This window comes from Spea bombifrons, chromosome 3, assembly GCF_027358695.1.
Source record: "Spea bombifrons isolate aSpeBom1 chromosome 3, aSpeBom1.2.pri, whole genome shotgun sequence".
Lineage (NCBI taxonomy): Eukaryota > Metazoa > Chordata > Amphibia > Anura > Pelobatidae > Spea > Spea bombifrons.
In genome coordinates this window covers 102,937,037-102,952,473 of record NC_071089.1, presented here as the reverse complement: position 1 = coordinate 102,952,473, position 15,437 = coordinate 102,937,037, and the positions used below count along the sequence as shown (strand labels likewise).

Here is a 15,437-nt window from a genome sequence, read left to right as displayed (position 1 = left end):
ACTCACGAGAATCCCCTCTATGAATTTCCCCACCCCACAGATAATTACATTGCAGGTTGATGTGTCCCAGGGGGCCTATAAGTCCATAGCGCATGGATTTCAATGGGGGGCTTTCCTGCCAAAGATTGGTGCCAAACATTGATGGCTTACGGGGCGGCAGGGAAATAATGCAGATTAAAGTATTTTAATATACCGTACATTCTTTGTTGGTGGGGCTACATGGGACCTTAGGCTTCCCCTTTAATTGCCACTAAACTCAGTATTCTCTGTTTTTGGTACACTGCATGTAGTACCCACAAAAAGGAATTTAATTGTCTTCTATGTTACTTTTTCCTTATAGTTGTCGAAGATTTTGTTGATCATGTTTTTTTTCTTAATTGTTCTTCTTGTAATTGTTATTTATAAATCAATATATGTAGTGCCTATCATATATATAATTAACACCACCTTTTTAACTATTTAATAGTGGTTGATCCTTTCTCCATGACGAGTTATTCTCTTTGCTCTTTGGATGGGTGGTTCTTGTTATTAAAGTAATAATACCCTGTCTTGTGTTTCCTTAACCTGAATCACATGCCTATATTTATTCTTCGTATGGCTTGTGACTTGAGAAAGAGACAAGGATTTCTGTATTCTGCCCAAACTGATAATTAAAGAAAAAAGAAGTCCAAATTATTTTTTTACCTCTGAGAATTAGAACAAGAGGAATGTTGTCCTCCCGCTTGCCAAAGGACCATGTAATGCATGACAGATAACAGCATGTTAGGGAATGGAACGCATCCCAAACATTGTGTTCCTTGGAGTAGAAGAGTTGAAAAGGTTTCCCGAGGTGATATCATTTGGCTGGTATGTTTGATTAAAGCCATGAAGTGCTGTATTACAGTACATTTTGGAAGGAAAATATTTTACCTGCAAATGTCTATGGAGAGAATGACAACGTGTCTGGAACTGTAAACCGTATTGTTTACATTTTAGGATTGTTCAGAAAAAAATATAGATGGAAATAAGTAAGTAGCTTGTAAGTCATGAGAAACTCAATGGTGCATTGGGTACCAAACACGTTGGTGATGGAGGCCGATGGGCATTGTGGGGTGTGAACTGTACCAAAGGTATCTTTTTTCTACACTTTTTTTATGTGTTGTTCCAAAGTTAATGTTGCTTGCTGGTTTATTCCTCATTGGCCTGCATGTCTTTGTTGATTTCTTTATGCGTTTCAAAGGACTATGTGATAACAAGGGGCATGGCTACCTTGTTGTAGATACTTTGGAAATAATTAACTGGGGGATATAAAACTCGTCCCTTCTTATTTCAGATTTGGCTTGGGCTGGATATTCAGCACTGGTTTATGTGCTCGGTTATGGTTTTTGTTCTTTCCTCGTATGAGGTGCTTTGATGTGTGAAGGTTGAGCTAAAATGCTTTGGCCAAAGTCTTGTTTGGGTAGATTTGTTGATAGCCTTTTGTTTACTTAATCCAGTTGTGGGTTTGGTACTGAGCGCGTTTTTCATTCTCTTGCTCGGAATGGATGATTAAACACGGTTGAATGTTTACTTTGCATCTGCCTGTTCACATTGCATTCAGCGGAGAATTAATCTCTCTTTGTTGAACTTAATATTAGCATTTGGGAACTCAGTATTCCCTGAATAACACTCCCGGAGACAAAAAAGTGCCATTTTAACTAATTGCGAAATGATGCATGTTGGCTGTGCCAATGTAGGATTACATTTTACTGGGCAGGGTGGTTTCTCTGCACCATTATACCTGACTTTTAGTGCCTGCATTGCCTATGCGTGCATTAACAAATGCTTATTGATGCAGTCCATCCCGTAGCCAATTATTTATATATATATTACTTGACATCCTTTTTAAAATAAACAGCCCACTTCCAATCGTGTAGTCTTATAAAAGTGAACATGCACTGCCATGAGGAGACACAAAGCCAGGGCAAGAAACAGGAAGAACCATTGGAAACCAGAGACACCAAAAGGGAGCAAAAAATAAATAACCAACAGCTATCGACATGTCTACTCAAACAAGAAAATGACTGTAACAAACAACATTTTTCTTTGTCCTGGATTCATAATCAGAAATTGATAAAAAAGAGAACGTACGCTAAAGATACCTACATTCTAAAACCTGTAGATAACACAGCCACAATGAATCTCCCAATAGGCGCATTTAGCATGTGCATAGAGCTCTATGTTTTAGGAGGAGAAAGAACTGCATGCTATTTCACTGCAATTTGGGTTGACTTAATGGTGGAATACTCCAGATGAGTACACAAGCATTGTACTGGCTACCTTTTATGGGGAAAAATATATATGGCACTCCATTTTACAGTAAGAGCACCACCACCCCACAAATGTGCACCATCCCCTCCTAGACACAGTGTCCCTCTCTGGCCAGCTATGCCCATGTCTGAGAATCACGGCACACAGCCAGATGGGAAGTTTGGCGAACAGATGTCCAGTGGTCTTCTCCGCAGGATGTTCCAATTCAACCATCTTCTTTCCGCTGCAGAACTTGAAGAGAAACAAAGGGAAGGCATGTTGCTTCAGGAAATTTTGGGGTCTGGTTTCCACTCTGGCTCTGCTTGGGGCTTTGAAAGAAAACATTGACTGTGCAACCAAGAGGATGTCTCTTACACTCTTTCTAAAATGTATCACTTTTCCCCAGAATTAATATATTTTATACATTTGATACAAGCACATCAGGACTGGAATCATTAGTGGGTGGCTAAGAACGGTTAAGGTCTTGAGTCTATGAGATCAGGAATATGGGACAACACAAGTAGGGAGGAAAGCGTACAATGTATCTATGGGGTGCATAATGTTTGTGAATGCTGTATCTAGGAGTTATCTATGGTCTGTTGAGTTTTTGGTAATTGCTGTTAAAGACAGTATTTTACATTGTGATTATCCTAGCAACACCCCGGCCATCTATCCTTCACATTAAGTGTCTGCGCTTTAACTTACTGCACCAGTGTATCCAGCTATGGCTTAATGCAACTTTCCATCAGGGTATCACCAGTGTACCTGGTGAGTGTTTTAGTCACAAAAGCTTTGAAAATATAGAAGATCTATCATTCTATCTATATTTACATTGACAGTATCTATCCCAAGAGAAGCTAGAGACTGATTGTGAGCGTCCAGAAGACGTTGTATACCCAAGCATTATTTGTAGGCTGCACTAATTCTTCTTGGGTTTAGGGGAAAAAATAGTGCTACAGATAGACTTATGAATAGGTGCTGTGAACCAAGAACATCATGCCCATCATCACATTTTGGATAATTGTAATAAACCTTCTATGGTGATATTTTCCCCTCTGTTGGGTTTGTAATTGAACAGCATGAATTCTGAAAGATCTTAAACCCCGGTTCTTGGTTTTGATCCGAACAGCAGGAGTCAGGAGCATTAAGATTTCTGTCTGATATTTTCTTCAAACAAAATCAGCCCATACTCTTTTGGTCTCCTCTGCATGAGATCTGACTTCACTGACCTTTTGTTCTCCCTCTGCTGATATTCAGGAAAGTGACTAGAACTTTTTATTATTATTCCCAGGAGAATAATCTTTTACGGGGAAGGAGGAAATGCTTAAGTTAAAAAGTTTGCAGAATAGACACTAATTATGGCAGTGGTCTAAGAGAGCAAGTTGTTGATCCACTAGTGTAGAAGGTGCAACAAAGGAAAACAATTTCCTGACTCCGATTATGGTGTCTTCAGTTGAAAGTCATAGTGATACCTGATACTGAAAAAGAGTCACATAATCTGTTGGGACATCAGTGGCCCCTTCTTAATCCTAGATGGATGTAGTTTTAAGAAGAGCTGTTAAATGATATTGTGTATTTATTAGACCAAAGCAAATCACCACCCTAGCTTCTTTACTGTAGCTTTAAGGACCAAGGCATTGTTATTGCCAAAATTATCATTGAAGCTGAAGCTATGCAGAATCTGAAGCTGTGGTTACAGGGCGTAATAATATAATCAGTCAGCAGAGGCGTTATATGTAATAATTATAGATGCAGATGGAGGAGGCGGTTGGTTGACCGCGAATAAATGACCATAATTGTATCTGATTGTCTTTTTTTTAAATTCATTAATTGATTAGTGGTGCTAAGCCTTGTGCCACAGTCCAAAGCCTGGGTTTATCGGTTGGAATGAATGAACAGGGGGTCACGCTGACATTTCCTGCCTGTATGAGATTTTCTTGTTCCGCTATTTTTAACCCTTGTTTTTCTCAAGAGTTGTTTTCATGATGGACTCTTTATTGCGCTCATGCTGGGCCGGGGGTTTTGTGTTTGTTTCAGAAGTGGCTCATGAGAGGAATGTTAAGCAGGGCAGGATTATTACTGCAGCTTCCATGCACTTCCATGGGGATCCTGACATTTAGGGTAATCCATTGCTGAACTGGAGTAAGCCACTTGCTGATCTGCTGGTAACTGTGGTAGAAAAGAGTTAATGGTTTAATTAGGCGGCTAATGCAAATTCTAATAATAATTGGAGCAGTGAATATAATCGCAGCTCTGTGCTTTGTGATCACAAAGGCTCATGACTGTGGCATTTAATGTATTCAAGGCTCATAAAAAAGGAACAGACCTCACGCCACCTAGTGGACATATGATATTATGACACATCTTTCCTGTTGCTTGCGAAATGCTGTATCTTTGTATTCTTGGCATTATTTTTATGGAAATATATTCCAAAATAAAATGACTGATTGCGCCTTGAACTCTAGGAGACAGAAACAACATAAATCAAAATGACATGAAAATTGATTGGTAACTGTGGTTGATATAATACTTTTATAGTAAATCTCTAAATGAGTCTTTTGATTCTAATAAGAATGTAAAATAATTTAATGTGTATGTCATTATAAATCTGTGTCCTCAAGCTGTTTATAATGACAGTACCAGAACACTGGGCTATTTCATGTATGTGTTGGAAAGGGGCTTACCTCAATAATTGTGAAAAACTGTCCTAATTCAGTGTTACTACATGATTTAACTCTTAAATAAATGCAGTCAAACCCTGAAAGGATCAGTAGCAATTAAAACATAAATGTTATTAGCGTATCACAATGGTTTACTATGAGATGGTAGAAATCAAATGTTCCAGGAGCTTCTAATTCTACGCAGTGCCCCCTTTTGCCTCCAAACCACTTGCCAGTGTCATCTTAGCCCCCAAACAGTCTGCTTGTGTCATCTTTGACCCCAAACTGCTTGACAGTGCTACCAAACTGTCTCTGCCATCTTTGCCACCAAACATCTTATCGGTGCCCCTAGACAGCCTGTCTGTGGCACTTTGTATGCCTATGTCTTTGCCACCAACCAGCTTATCATGCTCAAAATAACATAGTGTGTTTAAGCTTTCTCTTTATCAAGGGTTGAAAGGGTATACCTGAGACCATTATATTTGTTAAGGCTTTTTGTGGCTTTGGTGGTCTGTTGTGTAGACCCTAATGGTGAATGCAACTTTTATCTTACAGGTTACCATGGGCTGTACTGTGAGGAGGAATACAATGAGTGCATGTCGGCTCCCTGTCAGAACGGGGCTTCCTGTACGGATCTGGTGAATGGGTACCGGTGCACGTGCCCACCAGAATATGAAGGTAAGCAGGATCTATTCAGTCATACTCATAGGCGGTGATTATGATTATTATTTCAAGCTATACATACACTTACCGTAGATTTAGAGATAAGATGATGGTTATACACAAAGTTGGAGTTCGGTGTTTTCATGCTATACACATGTGCCCTTAAGTATTTTTCTTCTCTGTTCCCTAAACCAGGGCTGAGATATGTTTTTGTCATGAAATATCAATAAAGTTATTACATCATCAAACTAAGCAACCAATATACAACGCTTAACTACACCTAAATACCAAGCAACAGCATTCAACGCAAATTCAGAGAACATATACACTTTTAAAAACTGCGTATATTTGTGAACGCAGGATTTTGGGGTAAATAAGAAGATTACTGGCTGCGCTGTTATTTGTTATATACAGAGCCTGTTTTTACTCTCCAGTACTAGATTAAAGAGCAGTCTCCTATTAGAAATCAGTTATCTAATTAACTGGAACTGACCTGCGTCATTGACACAGTCCTACGCTAGGCAGGGCAAACTCATCAGCGGAGTGCAGTCTCATACAAAAAAAAGATATTTGTTGAATCTGAGGAGGCTAAACATCCCTGCAGACATATTCTTAATTGCTCTAATCATCACATGACAACATGCATGTGCGACGCCACTCATCAGCCAAGAAAGCATTCCATTTCAATTGATAAAATTGTATGGAAAGGGCTTGCGCTGTAAGTACGTGATTATTAATAGATGCTCCCCAAAAGTTCTTTAGGTTTGGAAAGCCTCAGTTGAGGACCTCTTTGAGGGTACTACAGAAAACTATATACTATAACTGTATACACCGTACACAAGCAAATGCAAACCTACACTGATTGCTAACACTTTACGTTTAATGACATAGCGTTCTCTCAAGTGAGGTGTTTAATTAATTATGAGTTCTTATGGTTCCAGTATTGGATTGATGGATCTGTGGATGCACGTTCTGACATTCTCATCCCCTTGAAGGATTATGTGAAATATTTTTATCACACTTAGTTTTGTATTCATAGAGAGTACAGATTTTTGTTTTCATACACTTATTTGACTATATGATAAGAATGTTACATGATGATGGACACGTCTTCCATTAGCAGAACATTATTGTGGTTATATGAGTAGCCCCCCTCCCGGGGAGGTGTTGTGCTTTTTAAATGGATAGGATGAGAGGGTCTGCCTTCTTTGTGCGGGTGACAAACAGCCAGATGAAGGAGGCGGCTGCTGTTATATATCTGTTTGATGTTTATTTGTAGCTGCTTCCTTATGCAGATGAATGCAAATTTTAGAAGAACACAAAGAAACCAACTGGGAATCATATGATTTATTTGGGTTATGAAGCAGGGCAGCGTAGACTGAACATACTTCAGTATGTCTCAAAACCATACTAAAAAGTAGTTTATGGCTAGGTTTCCACTTGGGTTTTTGTCCGGCGTTTTTTTCTTGATGAAAAACGCCAGAAAAACTGCCAAGAAAACTGCCGCTGCATTTACCTGCGTTTTGGCGTTTTTTCTGCAGTTTTTTCTGGCGTTTTAGCCTTTCTGTGGAAATTGCTTTTTTTGACCTTAGGCAGTTTTTCCAGCCTTTACAAGTTAGAAGTTTCACCCAGCTAAAAGGGATTAGGATAAATGGCAAGTATCTGCCCTCTCCTGCTGTCATTTACTTGGTAGACCCTTTTGTCTCTTTTCTGTGGTTTGTAAGGCATGCTTTATTCCGAATGTCTGCTCCTCTGGGAAGATTGGCCCCAAATGATGGTGCAAATTGTTTGCTGTTGCTTTTGGCACGCAGGATCCGGTCGCGTATGTTTGTTTGTAATGGCATGTTTGTTCCAAATGGTGTAAAATTCAATATGAACCAGTCCAGGACTTTGTTTTGTGTGAAACTGTTTGTTTTCAGCCTATTTCTCGTAGGACACACAGATACTGGGTCCATCCTCTGCATTGTAACTGTGGAAAAAACGCCATAAAAAACGCCAAGGCAATAAACCCACATGGCTTTTTCATGGCGTTTTTTCTCTCCCATAGACTTCTATTGGAGAAAAAAAGCCAAGATTTCTTGCAAAAAACTGCCACAGAGCCCAAAAAAGCAGAAAAACGCCAAAGAGGACTGAAAAAACGCCAAACAGAAAAACGCCAAGTGGAAATGGCATTTTGCGATTTCCCATTGAATTACAGCTAACATCTGGCTGCATGCGTTTTTCACAAAAAAACGCCAGGTGGCGCTATTGGCGTTTTTATAGGCGTTTTTAGCAAAAAAAAAAACCCAATGGAAACCAAGCCTAAACGTTTAAACTAGTGACCGTGGAACCTGATGTTTCGGACAGAATTCAGCTTCAAATTAAATCAGGGCAAATGTTTTTGAATGACAAAAAAAATGTAAAAAAAATAAAATACCACAATGGGGCAAGATTAATATTTTCTTCTTCAAGTAAAAGTAGATTATTGCAAACGTATTCATGCACAACGAGGATGAAGAGGTTCTCCCATAACTCCACACCAGACATAACAACTGTGTGTTTGTGCTTATTCTGCTGGTTGCATATGTTAACCAGAAAATAAAATAAGGCTGTTTAGGAACGGCTCTCGTTTCCCTTTGCATGCTTATGCCGGCCAAGGAGAGTAGCCATCAGTGGTAGTCCAATACCAGTTTGAGCGCTCTTCTTCAGCTTTAGGGGGCCTCAGCAGTGATTCATTTATGTTGTGGCTCGTGCTTGGTCTTGGTAAGTACTTTAATATGCATTTGTTGTCGTTTTTTTAAATCTTACCTTCTGAAGGTGCTGCAGCTTCAGAGCTGCAGCTTCAGAGTAATGCCCCCTCAGCCAACCACAGGCAGAGAGGAGGTCCTATTTGAATCAGTGGATCTTTCAGAAATCTTGCACAAGCCAATACTGAAAGTATCTGCATGCGCGAATTGATGAGCAGGATAGGGGTTTGAGTATACCTCCTGCAAGGCAAAGAGCTGAGGGATAGGAAAAACCACCAAATTCAGAGAGGGTGCCGATTTAGGTGCAATATTAGGTGAGATATAATGTTACAGAGCTAACATATGCATTAAAATGATTTAATTTCCCACCCTCCTGCCTGGAACGGATTGCTAAGAAGTCTCATATTAGTATCCGCAACAGCAGAAAATGGGAGAGACCAAGCCATTGGTGGCCAATACATCTGGTTTGAAGCTCTTGGTGAATGTGATGGGGTTACCTGCCTGATGTGGTAACTTGGTCATCAGCTGGCAGTGGTTTATTCCTCAATTTCTCTGGAGATTAATAAAGATTATTATTCTGTGTAGTCACGGCTGCGGTTTGTGGTCACCTCGCCTAAGACTCATATTGGGATCCGCAACTGCGGAAGTTGAGAGAGACCAAGCCTGTGTGAGCTGATGAGCCATACTGGTTTGAAGCTCTTGGTGTGTTCGTTGGATGAACGACCTGATGTACTAAATCAGCCATCAACTGGCAGGTGGTTAATGTCCTCTAGTTGGCCTGGCGGGGTGAATATTTGTTCAATAAAGCTGTGGCTAAGCCTTCCCCGCGTATAATTGAGGAAGTGTAAAGTTATTCTACTTATATTCTAATTATGTTTGTACGAATGCCGTAGACCTTACCAGTCATGGCTCCTATAACGTTCTTCTTTCATTGTTATCTCTGACATCTCACCCAACATTTTGTAACACGAGGAGGTGATAATACAGTCAGAGGTTTTTACAGCTTATTTTATTTTTATTGATTAAGTGTTAAGACTGAGCATGTGTAGGCAATAAAAAGCTACTAAGTAGGACTTTAAAAAGAATACTATCTTGGCAACAGTGAATAATCCTATTTAAATTGTATTAAAATGTTTTACATTAATAAGGATGTCAGATTTCATAACATTTTACCTTTGTTAATGTTGTCTACAAACAGAGTGTGCTTAGATCTCTTTTATCAGCCATTAAATGTTATTTAGGAAAATATTCTTAAACGCTTCCAGTATGTATATTGGAAATGTAATTTAATATTTTGACATTTTGTGTGTAACAATAAATATTTTCCAAACTAATGTGTGCGCCATCGGGTCTGCTTCCTGGCCTTTTGGCTGGAGAAGGGAGGAAAGAGGTTGTTCCAACTTTCCAAGAGGGTGACCCGGAAAAAAGAAAACCTAGGAACTCTATGGTCCTTCCCAAAGAGTTTTGCACCAGACCTGACCCTCGCATCTTCATCGGAAGCACTATATTTTGTGACGCCATATCTGTGACGCCATATCTGTGACATCATATATGTGACATCATATCTGTGACGCCATATCTGTGACATCATATCTGTGACGCCATATCTGTGACGCCATATCTCTGACGCCATATCTGTTTGTATTAAATGTGTATTAGGAACCAACGGCATGGAAGGGAGCATTTGTCTTAACTTCTGTTCCCAGGAGTTTGGAAGATCATTTCTTCCCCTTTTTTAGGTTATTATAGCGCTTTGGTCTAAAATGATTAGCTCTGGCAGCCTTAGAAGAGCTGGGGAGAGGACATTGTAGCAGAACACAACTTTCTAGCATTAACACATTTTTCCACATCTTACCTCCTCTCCTCCGAGGGTAAATAGTCCCTGACTTCATATAAATACCTCCAAAACAGTAATACCGTAAAACAAAAAAGCACAAATTATTGGTAGTGTTACTAAATGAATATAGTTATGCGAAAAGCTAGGAAGATGACCGTTCCCGTTAATTGGAATTTAAACTTCCGGAACATAGAATACAATGAACCATTTCATATGCCTGCCAGCTGTCCTAAATCATCCGTCATAACATAGAAACATAGAATTTGACAGCAGATAAGAACGGTTTGGCCCTCTGATGTAAAGACTCAAACCTTAATCAGTCCTTGGTCTCACCTCAAATTCTGGATAGCCATATGCCTATCCCATGCATGTTTCAAATTCCTTAATGTATTAACTTCTACCACTTCTGCTGGGAAGCTGTTCCACTAAGATTGAATTAAGACACTGAATCCTTTTGCCTTTTACAGGAAGGCACTGTGAGCTGTACAAGGACCCATGTGTGAATGTAACCTGTCAAAACGGTGGGACATGTGACAGCGAAGGAATGAATGCCACTTGTATTTGCACTTCAGGGTTCATGGGTGAGTCTGTATGGAAACAAATGGTTTCCAGTCTTTCTCATTTGTGAAAGGTTTCAATACGCATATCTCTACTCTTTGGCAACACTGTGTTTCCTTGCAGGTGATGAATGTGACATTGATGTAAATGAGTGTGACAGTAACCCTTGCCACCATTCTGGCACCTGTGTGGATCAACCCAACGGCTACACCTGTCATTGTCCACATGGCTGGGTAGGAGCCAACTGCGAGATCCGTAAGTGTGAAGAGCAACCGACCTCTGTGAGCTAGAATTATAATGAGCATTTCTAGGGAGAATTTTATACTTGGAACATGTAACAACCATTCATTTAGGTGACATAGATAGACAGAAAGCGATGCTTTAACGGATGCCTAACATAAGGGTTATCCGGTTAACTGACATCATTGAGGGGGTGCAGAGCAGTGCGTTCTACTGAATATTGCATCCACTTACAGGACCGCAAATATGACAAGTAGATGTGCTAGAATGTTCTATCCCAGTACATTAAACAGATGACATTAGTAATTTAGGTTATGTCTTGACTCGCTGGCAGATAAAATCATCAGGTTCTATACTAGAACATGAGAAGAGGGAGAGAAAGGGTAGGCCATTGTTCCTTTGCATAAACCTTCCTGGGTAAGGGTGATGGGAAGAGGATGGAGTTTGAGGAGAAAGTAATGGGGTATGGGGGAGGTGAGAATGATGGGAGTTAGTTTTTAGTAGTGGATGTCACATGTGTAGACCTGTGTATCTTAGATACCTCTGTTCATTGTGCATTTGAGTCTAATGTGTTTTCCCTTTTCATTCTCTCTCTCTCTCTGCACAGACCTGCAGTGGAAAGCAGGGCACATGGCTGAGAGTCTGACCAATATGCCTCGCCATTCACTCTACATTATCATCGGAGCACTCTGTGTAGCTTTTGTGCTCATGTTGATCATTCTCATCGTGGGAATCTGCCGAATCAGCCGCATTGAGTACCAGGGATCCTCCCGGCCAGCTTATGAAGAGTTTTACAACTGCAGAAGTATTGATAGCGAGTTCAGCAGTGCAATCGCTTCAATCCGACACGCAAGGTCAGTATGAGTCGTGGGATCTCAGCAGGGCCAGGTTCCGGTACAAATACCGAAGACGCACCTTTCCTCTGCGTGCCGTAAACAATTAGAAGAATGTTATGGGAAGGGGTTACATGGGAGAGTTGTATTAAATTATAGAATGGGATTTGTTGGGATATAGTTACTTTTTATATTGGGCATATAAAGGGTTATTACACAAGGTTTGTAAGCAAACATTATGGGGAAGGGGTTATAAAGTCATCATTATTGCCCAACTACAGTAACATTAGCAGTGCTTTCATAGAAAAACTGTATATTAATGTTTCTGCTTTCCCCTCATGAAATGGGAAGTTTAAAAATGCTTATTTTAGCAGGTTCCCTAAAATATATCTTTTCTGTTATTTTGGTAATTGAAAGATACTTGGGTAAAAAAAGTGAAAAAATAAGTGTTAGATCATCTCATTCTGGGCTGTCACTCACTGTATCGGTGTGAAGGCATCTCTGATACCTCATACAGGCTGAATTCACTAATGTCCTGCAGATCTGTCCCCAAAAGGATCCGTGATTCTGACCCGTATTTATGTGTCTGTGAAGGTCATAAATCCCGCAAGCATTCTCTTTGGTCGGCGACGTGGTGATTCTCACGTGCAGTCTACGAATTCCCAGGCAGAATTTTCATGTAGAATCTAAGACTCTGAGCCATGAATTTACAGTGAAAGCTCGGTGAATTTACAGCTGCGTGTGTCCGAAGTCAGCGGGGCAGGTTATCACAGCTGGAGAAGTCATTAAATACAGTAACATATGCAGAATTCATTACTATGCCTCCAAACTATAATCTTCCAGAAATCACAGATTTAAGGGGCTCCGCAATACATGGATACATTGTGTCCCCGCATATCTGCACTGATACTACTAAAAGAGCTAATATCCGGACAACTCATCTGTGCCTCCCATCACCAAATGTTTGTTTTCCTCACCGCCATTTTTGTGCCATGAATTCTGTTTTTGCTCAATTATGCAAAACATTTTCATATAACTGAATAATGGATTGTGATCACTACCGCGGCTTATTATTATTAATCAGACGTTTTGTGTTGTTCTAGTTGGTTAGGAATGGGGAAAAACCAATGATGCAATAATTTAATTCTATTTATATTAGGAATTGGGTAAAGGATTAAGATGTTCTCTTGCTGTTCATTGGTGAACTCATGAGCTACTCTGTCTACTTTGTTAAAGGGATGGTCCATGAAATTGCCTGTAGTCATCCCATTGCCTATAGTCATTCGTTTTCATTTGATTTTGTCTTTTTTCCCCTCTTGTTTTAGGTTCGGAAAGAAGTCGCGACCTGCTATGTATGATGCCACCCCGGTGGCTTATGAGGATTACAGCCCTGATGACAAGCCTCTTGTTACGCTGATCAAAACTAAGGATTTGTAGTTTGCCCCTTCCCCATGATTGTTTAGAGCTCCCAAAAAAAGAGGGGACGTCTTCTAGCAAAAGAATAAATTACTAACTGACTAATTCTTTTTAAGAAAAACAAACAAAAAAACGGAATCAGAGGCGTATTTCCACATGGTGGAATTCATCCATTCCACATATTATTTGAGGCTCGCTTTCACCCAGCTGTGAAATAACACTTTTCCTGGTAGTGGTCACTGTAGGTAGTTAAAGAATTAACCCATTGGGTGAAATAAAAAGATTTATTAGCCATGTCACCATGTGCTATTAAGAGAACTGTGCCCAATCTGTGTCTGTAGACTGTAGGAAGCTTGTATAACACATCATTTATCCGTTAAAAAAAGCATATTAGATGCCTACAATGTTTGTGCTGTGAAGCAAGAAAATTCATGATTCTAACCAAAATTTGAATTAGTTTTTTTGGTTTTTCATTGGTGCATGGTTTGCTAACAATATTCCTGTACTGTTTTCTAGAAAGTGCTCTTGAATCGATGTTCCCGTACATACTTTTGTTGTGTTGGTAAAGCTGGCTCTTGTATAAATGATAGGAAGCAGATTAGTACTAGGCCGGGCTATCATTTTTCTCAAAAATAGCAAGGTTTTTTCTATATTGTGAGTAAGCGACGCTTCTTTTAAGACATTGCTGATTCCCCGAAGAATGTATCTGCCCATTAGCTTGTGCGTTTGCATTGTGCTGTACACCTATTTATGTGATAGCTAATTTTGTTCCTTTATTCTAGACTTTTTAAGCTTTGTTCTACTTGGAACCTCCAAATATTCTGAATAAATGTTATCAAACTGGCTTGTGGTTGACACTTTCTTTGCTTGCGTGGTCTGGGTGGAAGAGCAGGACTGGGACCTCAGATCTTCAGCCCATATAGACCATGGAGGACTGTGCGGTACCCAACATCATACTGTAAGAGACGGAGCACTATAATAATGGTGTACCCCAATACACACCAGTAAAGACTGGGGCAGCAGAGATGAGCGCCCACTGGCGACAGGCCTAGGGAAGTGCCCAAAGAAGATGGGTACATGCCCAGCTCTTACTATTATAATCTGACCCTGGATGATTTACTCGGGTCTCTGTGCTTACAATCTGTTTTGTACTGAAGTGGCACTAGGTGGCTTCATAAGAACTGGCATTTCTTGGGTTTAATCGGATGCACTGAATCTTTAGTTTCTCTAACTATCCATGTAACACGTCCATGTGTCGTCAGTGTAACACAATACAATAGTCTGAATTGGGCACTGTATGCTGAGGCAGGAGTAGATGAGGAGTTGCATTGGTGCCCATGTAACACAACATCACACAACTGCCCATGTAACATGGCCTCACCCCACTGCCCATGTAACACAGCCTCACCACACCGCTGCCCATGCAACACCGCATCACGCTATTGCCCATGTAACACAGCATTACACCATTGCCCATGTAACACCGCATCACGCTATTGCCCATGTAACATGGCATCACGTTATTGCCCATGTAATACGGCATCACGCTATTGCCCATGTAACATGGCATCACGCCACTGCCCATGTAATACGGCATCACGCTATTGCCTATGTAACACGGCATCACGCCACTGCCCATGTAACACGGAGGAAGTGAAATGTGGCAGAACGCACGTTGTAATATTCTGGTGCTGGACATTTTAAAGTTGGTAAGTATGATATTTACAGAAGTCATTAATGTCAACTTTAAATGTCAGGAAGAGGCAGCATTCGGTGACATGAACCGATACGTCTCCGATCCATGAAGTAGATATTGATTTCTCATCAGCATTTAAATAATATTAAAGCCAAAATAATGAATAAGGTTACAGAGAGAGGACGTATAAAGAGAGAGCAAAGAGACCGTAAACTATGGGGAAGGTCAGCAAAGAAGGCAAGTGAATGTAGAGCAATCAGAGGACAGGAGGAAGAGATGGATGATAGAGGGGTAGATGGACGATAGATGGATAGAGGGGTAGATTAATGTATAGATGGATGAATAGAGGGTAGATGCATGGATAGATAGAGGGGTAGGGTGAGGACCATGAGGGAGCTGCATTGTGTGTATAACAGTGGCTGAGAGGCTGAGCGGGGTTAGTAGAGTAAAATGTCCTTCGGATTTGGCATCCCGATGATCGGTCTCAGAGGAATGACTGGAATGTCTGCCGGATAGCGAAAGGCCTGAGGATAGAAACCT

The 15,437-nt window shown here is 40.4% G+C and overlaps 1 protein-coding gene across 2 annotated transcripts in view; it reads left to right on the top strand.

Annotated features, from left to right (window-relative positions):
• Positions 1-14,045, top strand: part of DNER (delta/notch like EGF repeat containing) — a 56,513-nt gene extending 42,468 nt beyond the window's left edge. For both annotated transcript variants that reach the window (XM_053459806.1, XM_053459807.1), the window contains exons 9-13: positions 5,484-5,606; positions 10,622-10,735; positions 10,836-10,967; positions 11,560-11,806; positions 13,111-14,045. In XM_053459806.1, coding sequence (XP_053315781.1) covers positions 5,484-5,606; positions 10,622-10,735; positions 10,836-10,967; positions 11,560-11,806; positions 13,111-13,222 — 728 coding nt within the window. In that variant the 3' untranslated portion in view covers positions 13,223-14,045. The remainder of the gene's footprint in view (positions 1-5,483; positions 5,607-10,621; positions 10,736-10,835; positions 10,968-11,559; positions 11,807-13,110) is intronic.
• The last annotated feature ends 1,392 nt before the right edge of the window (positions 14,046-15,437 follow it).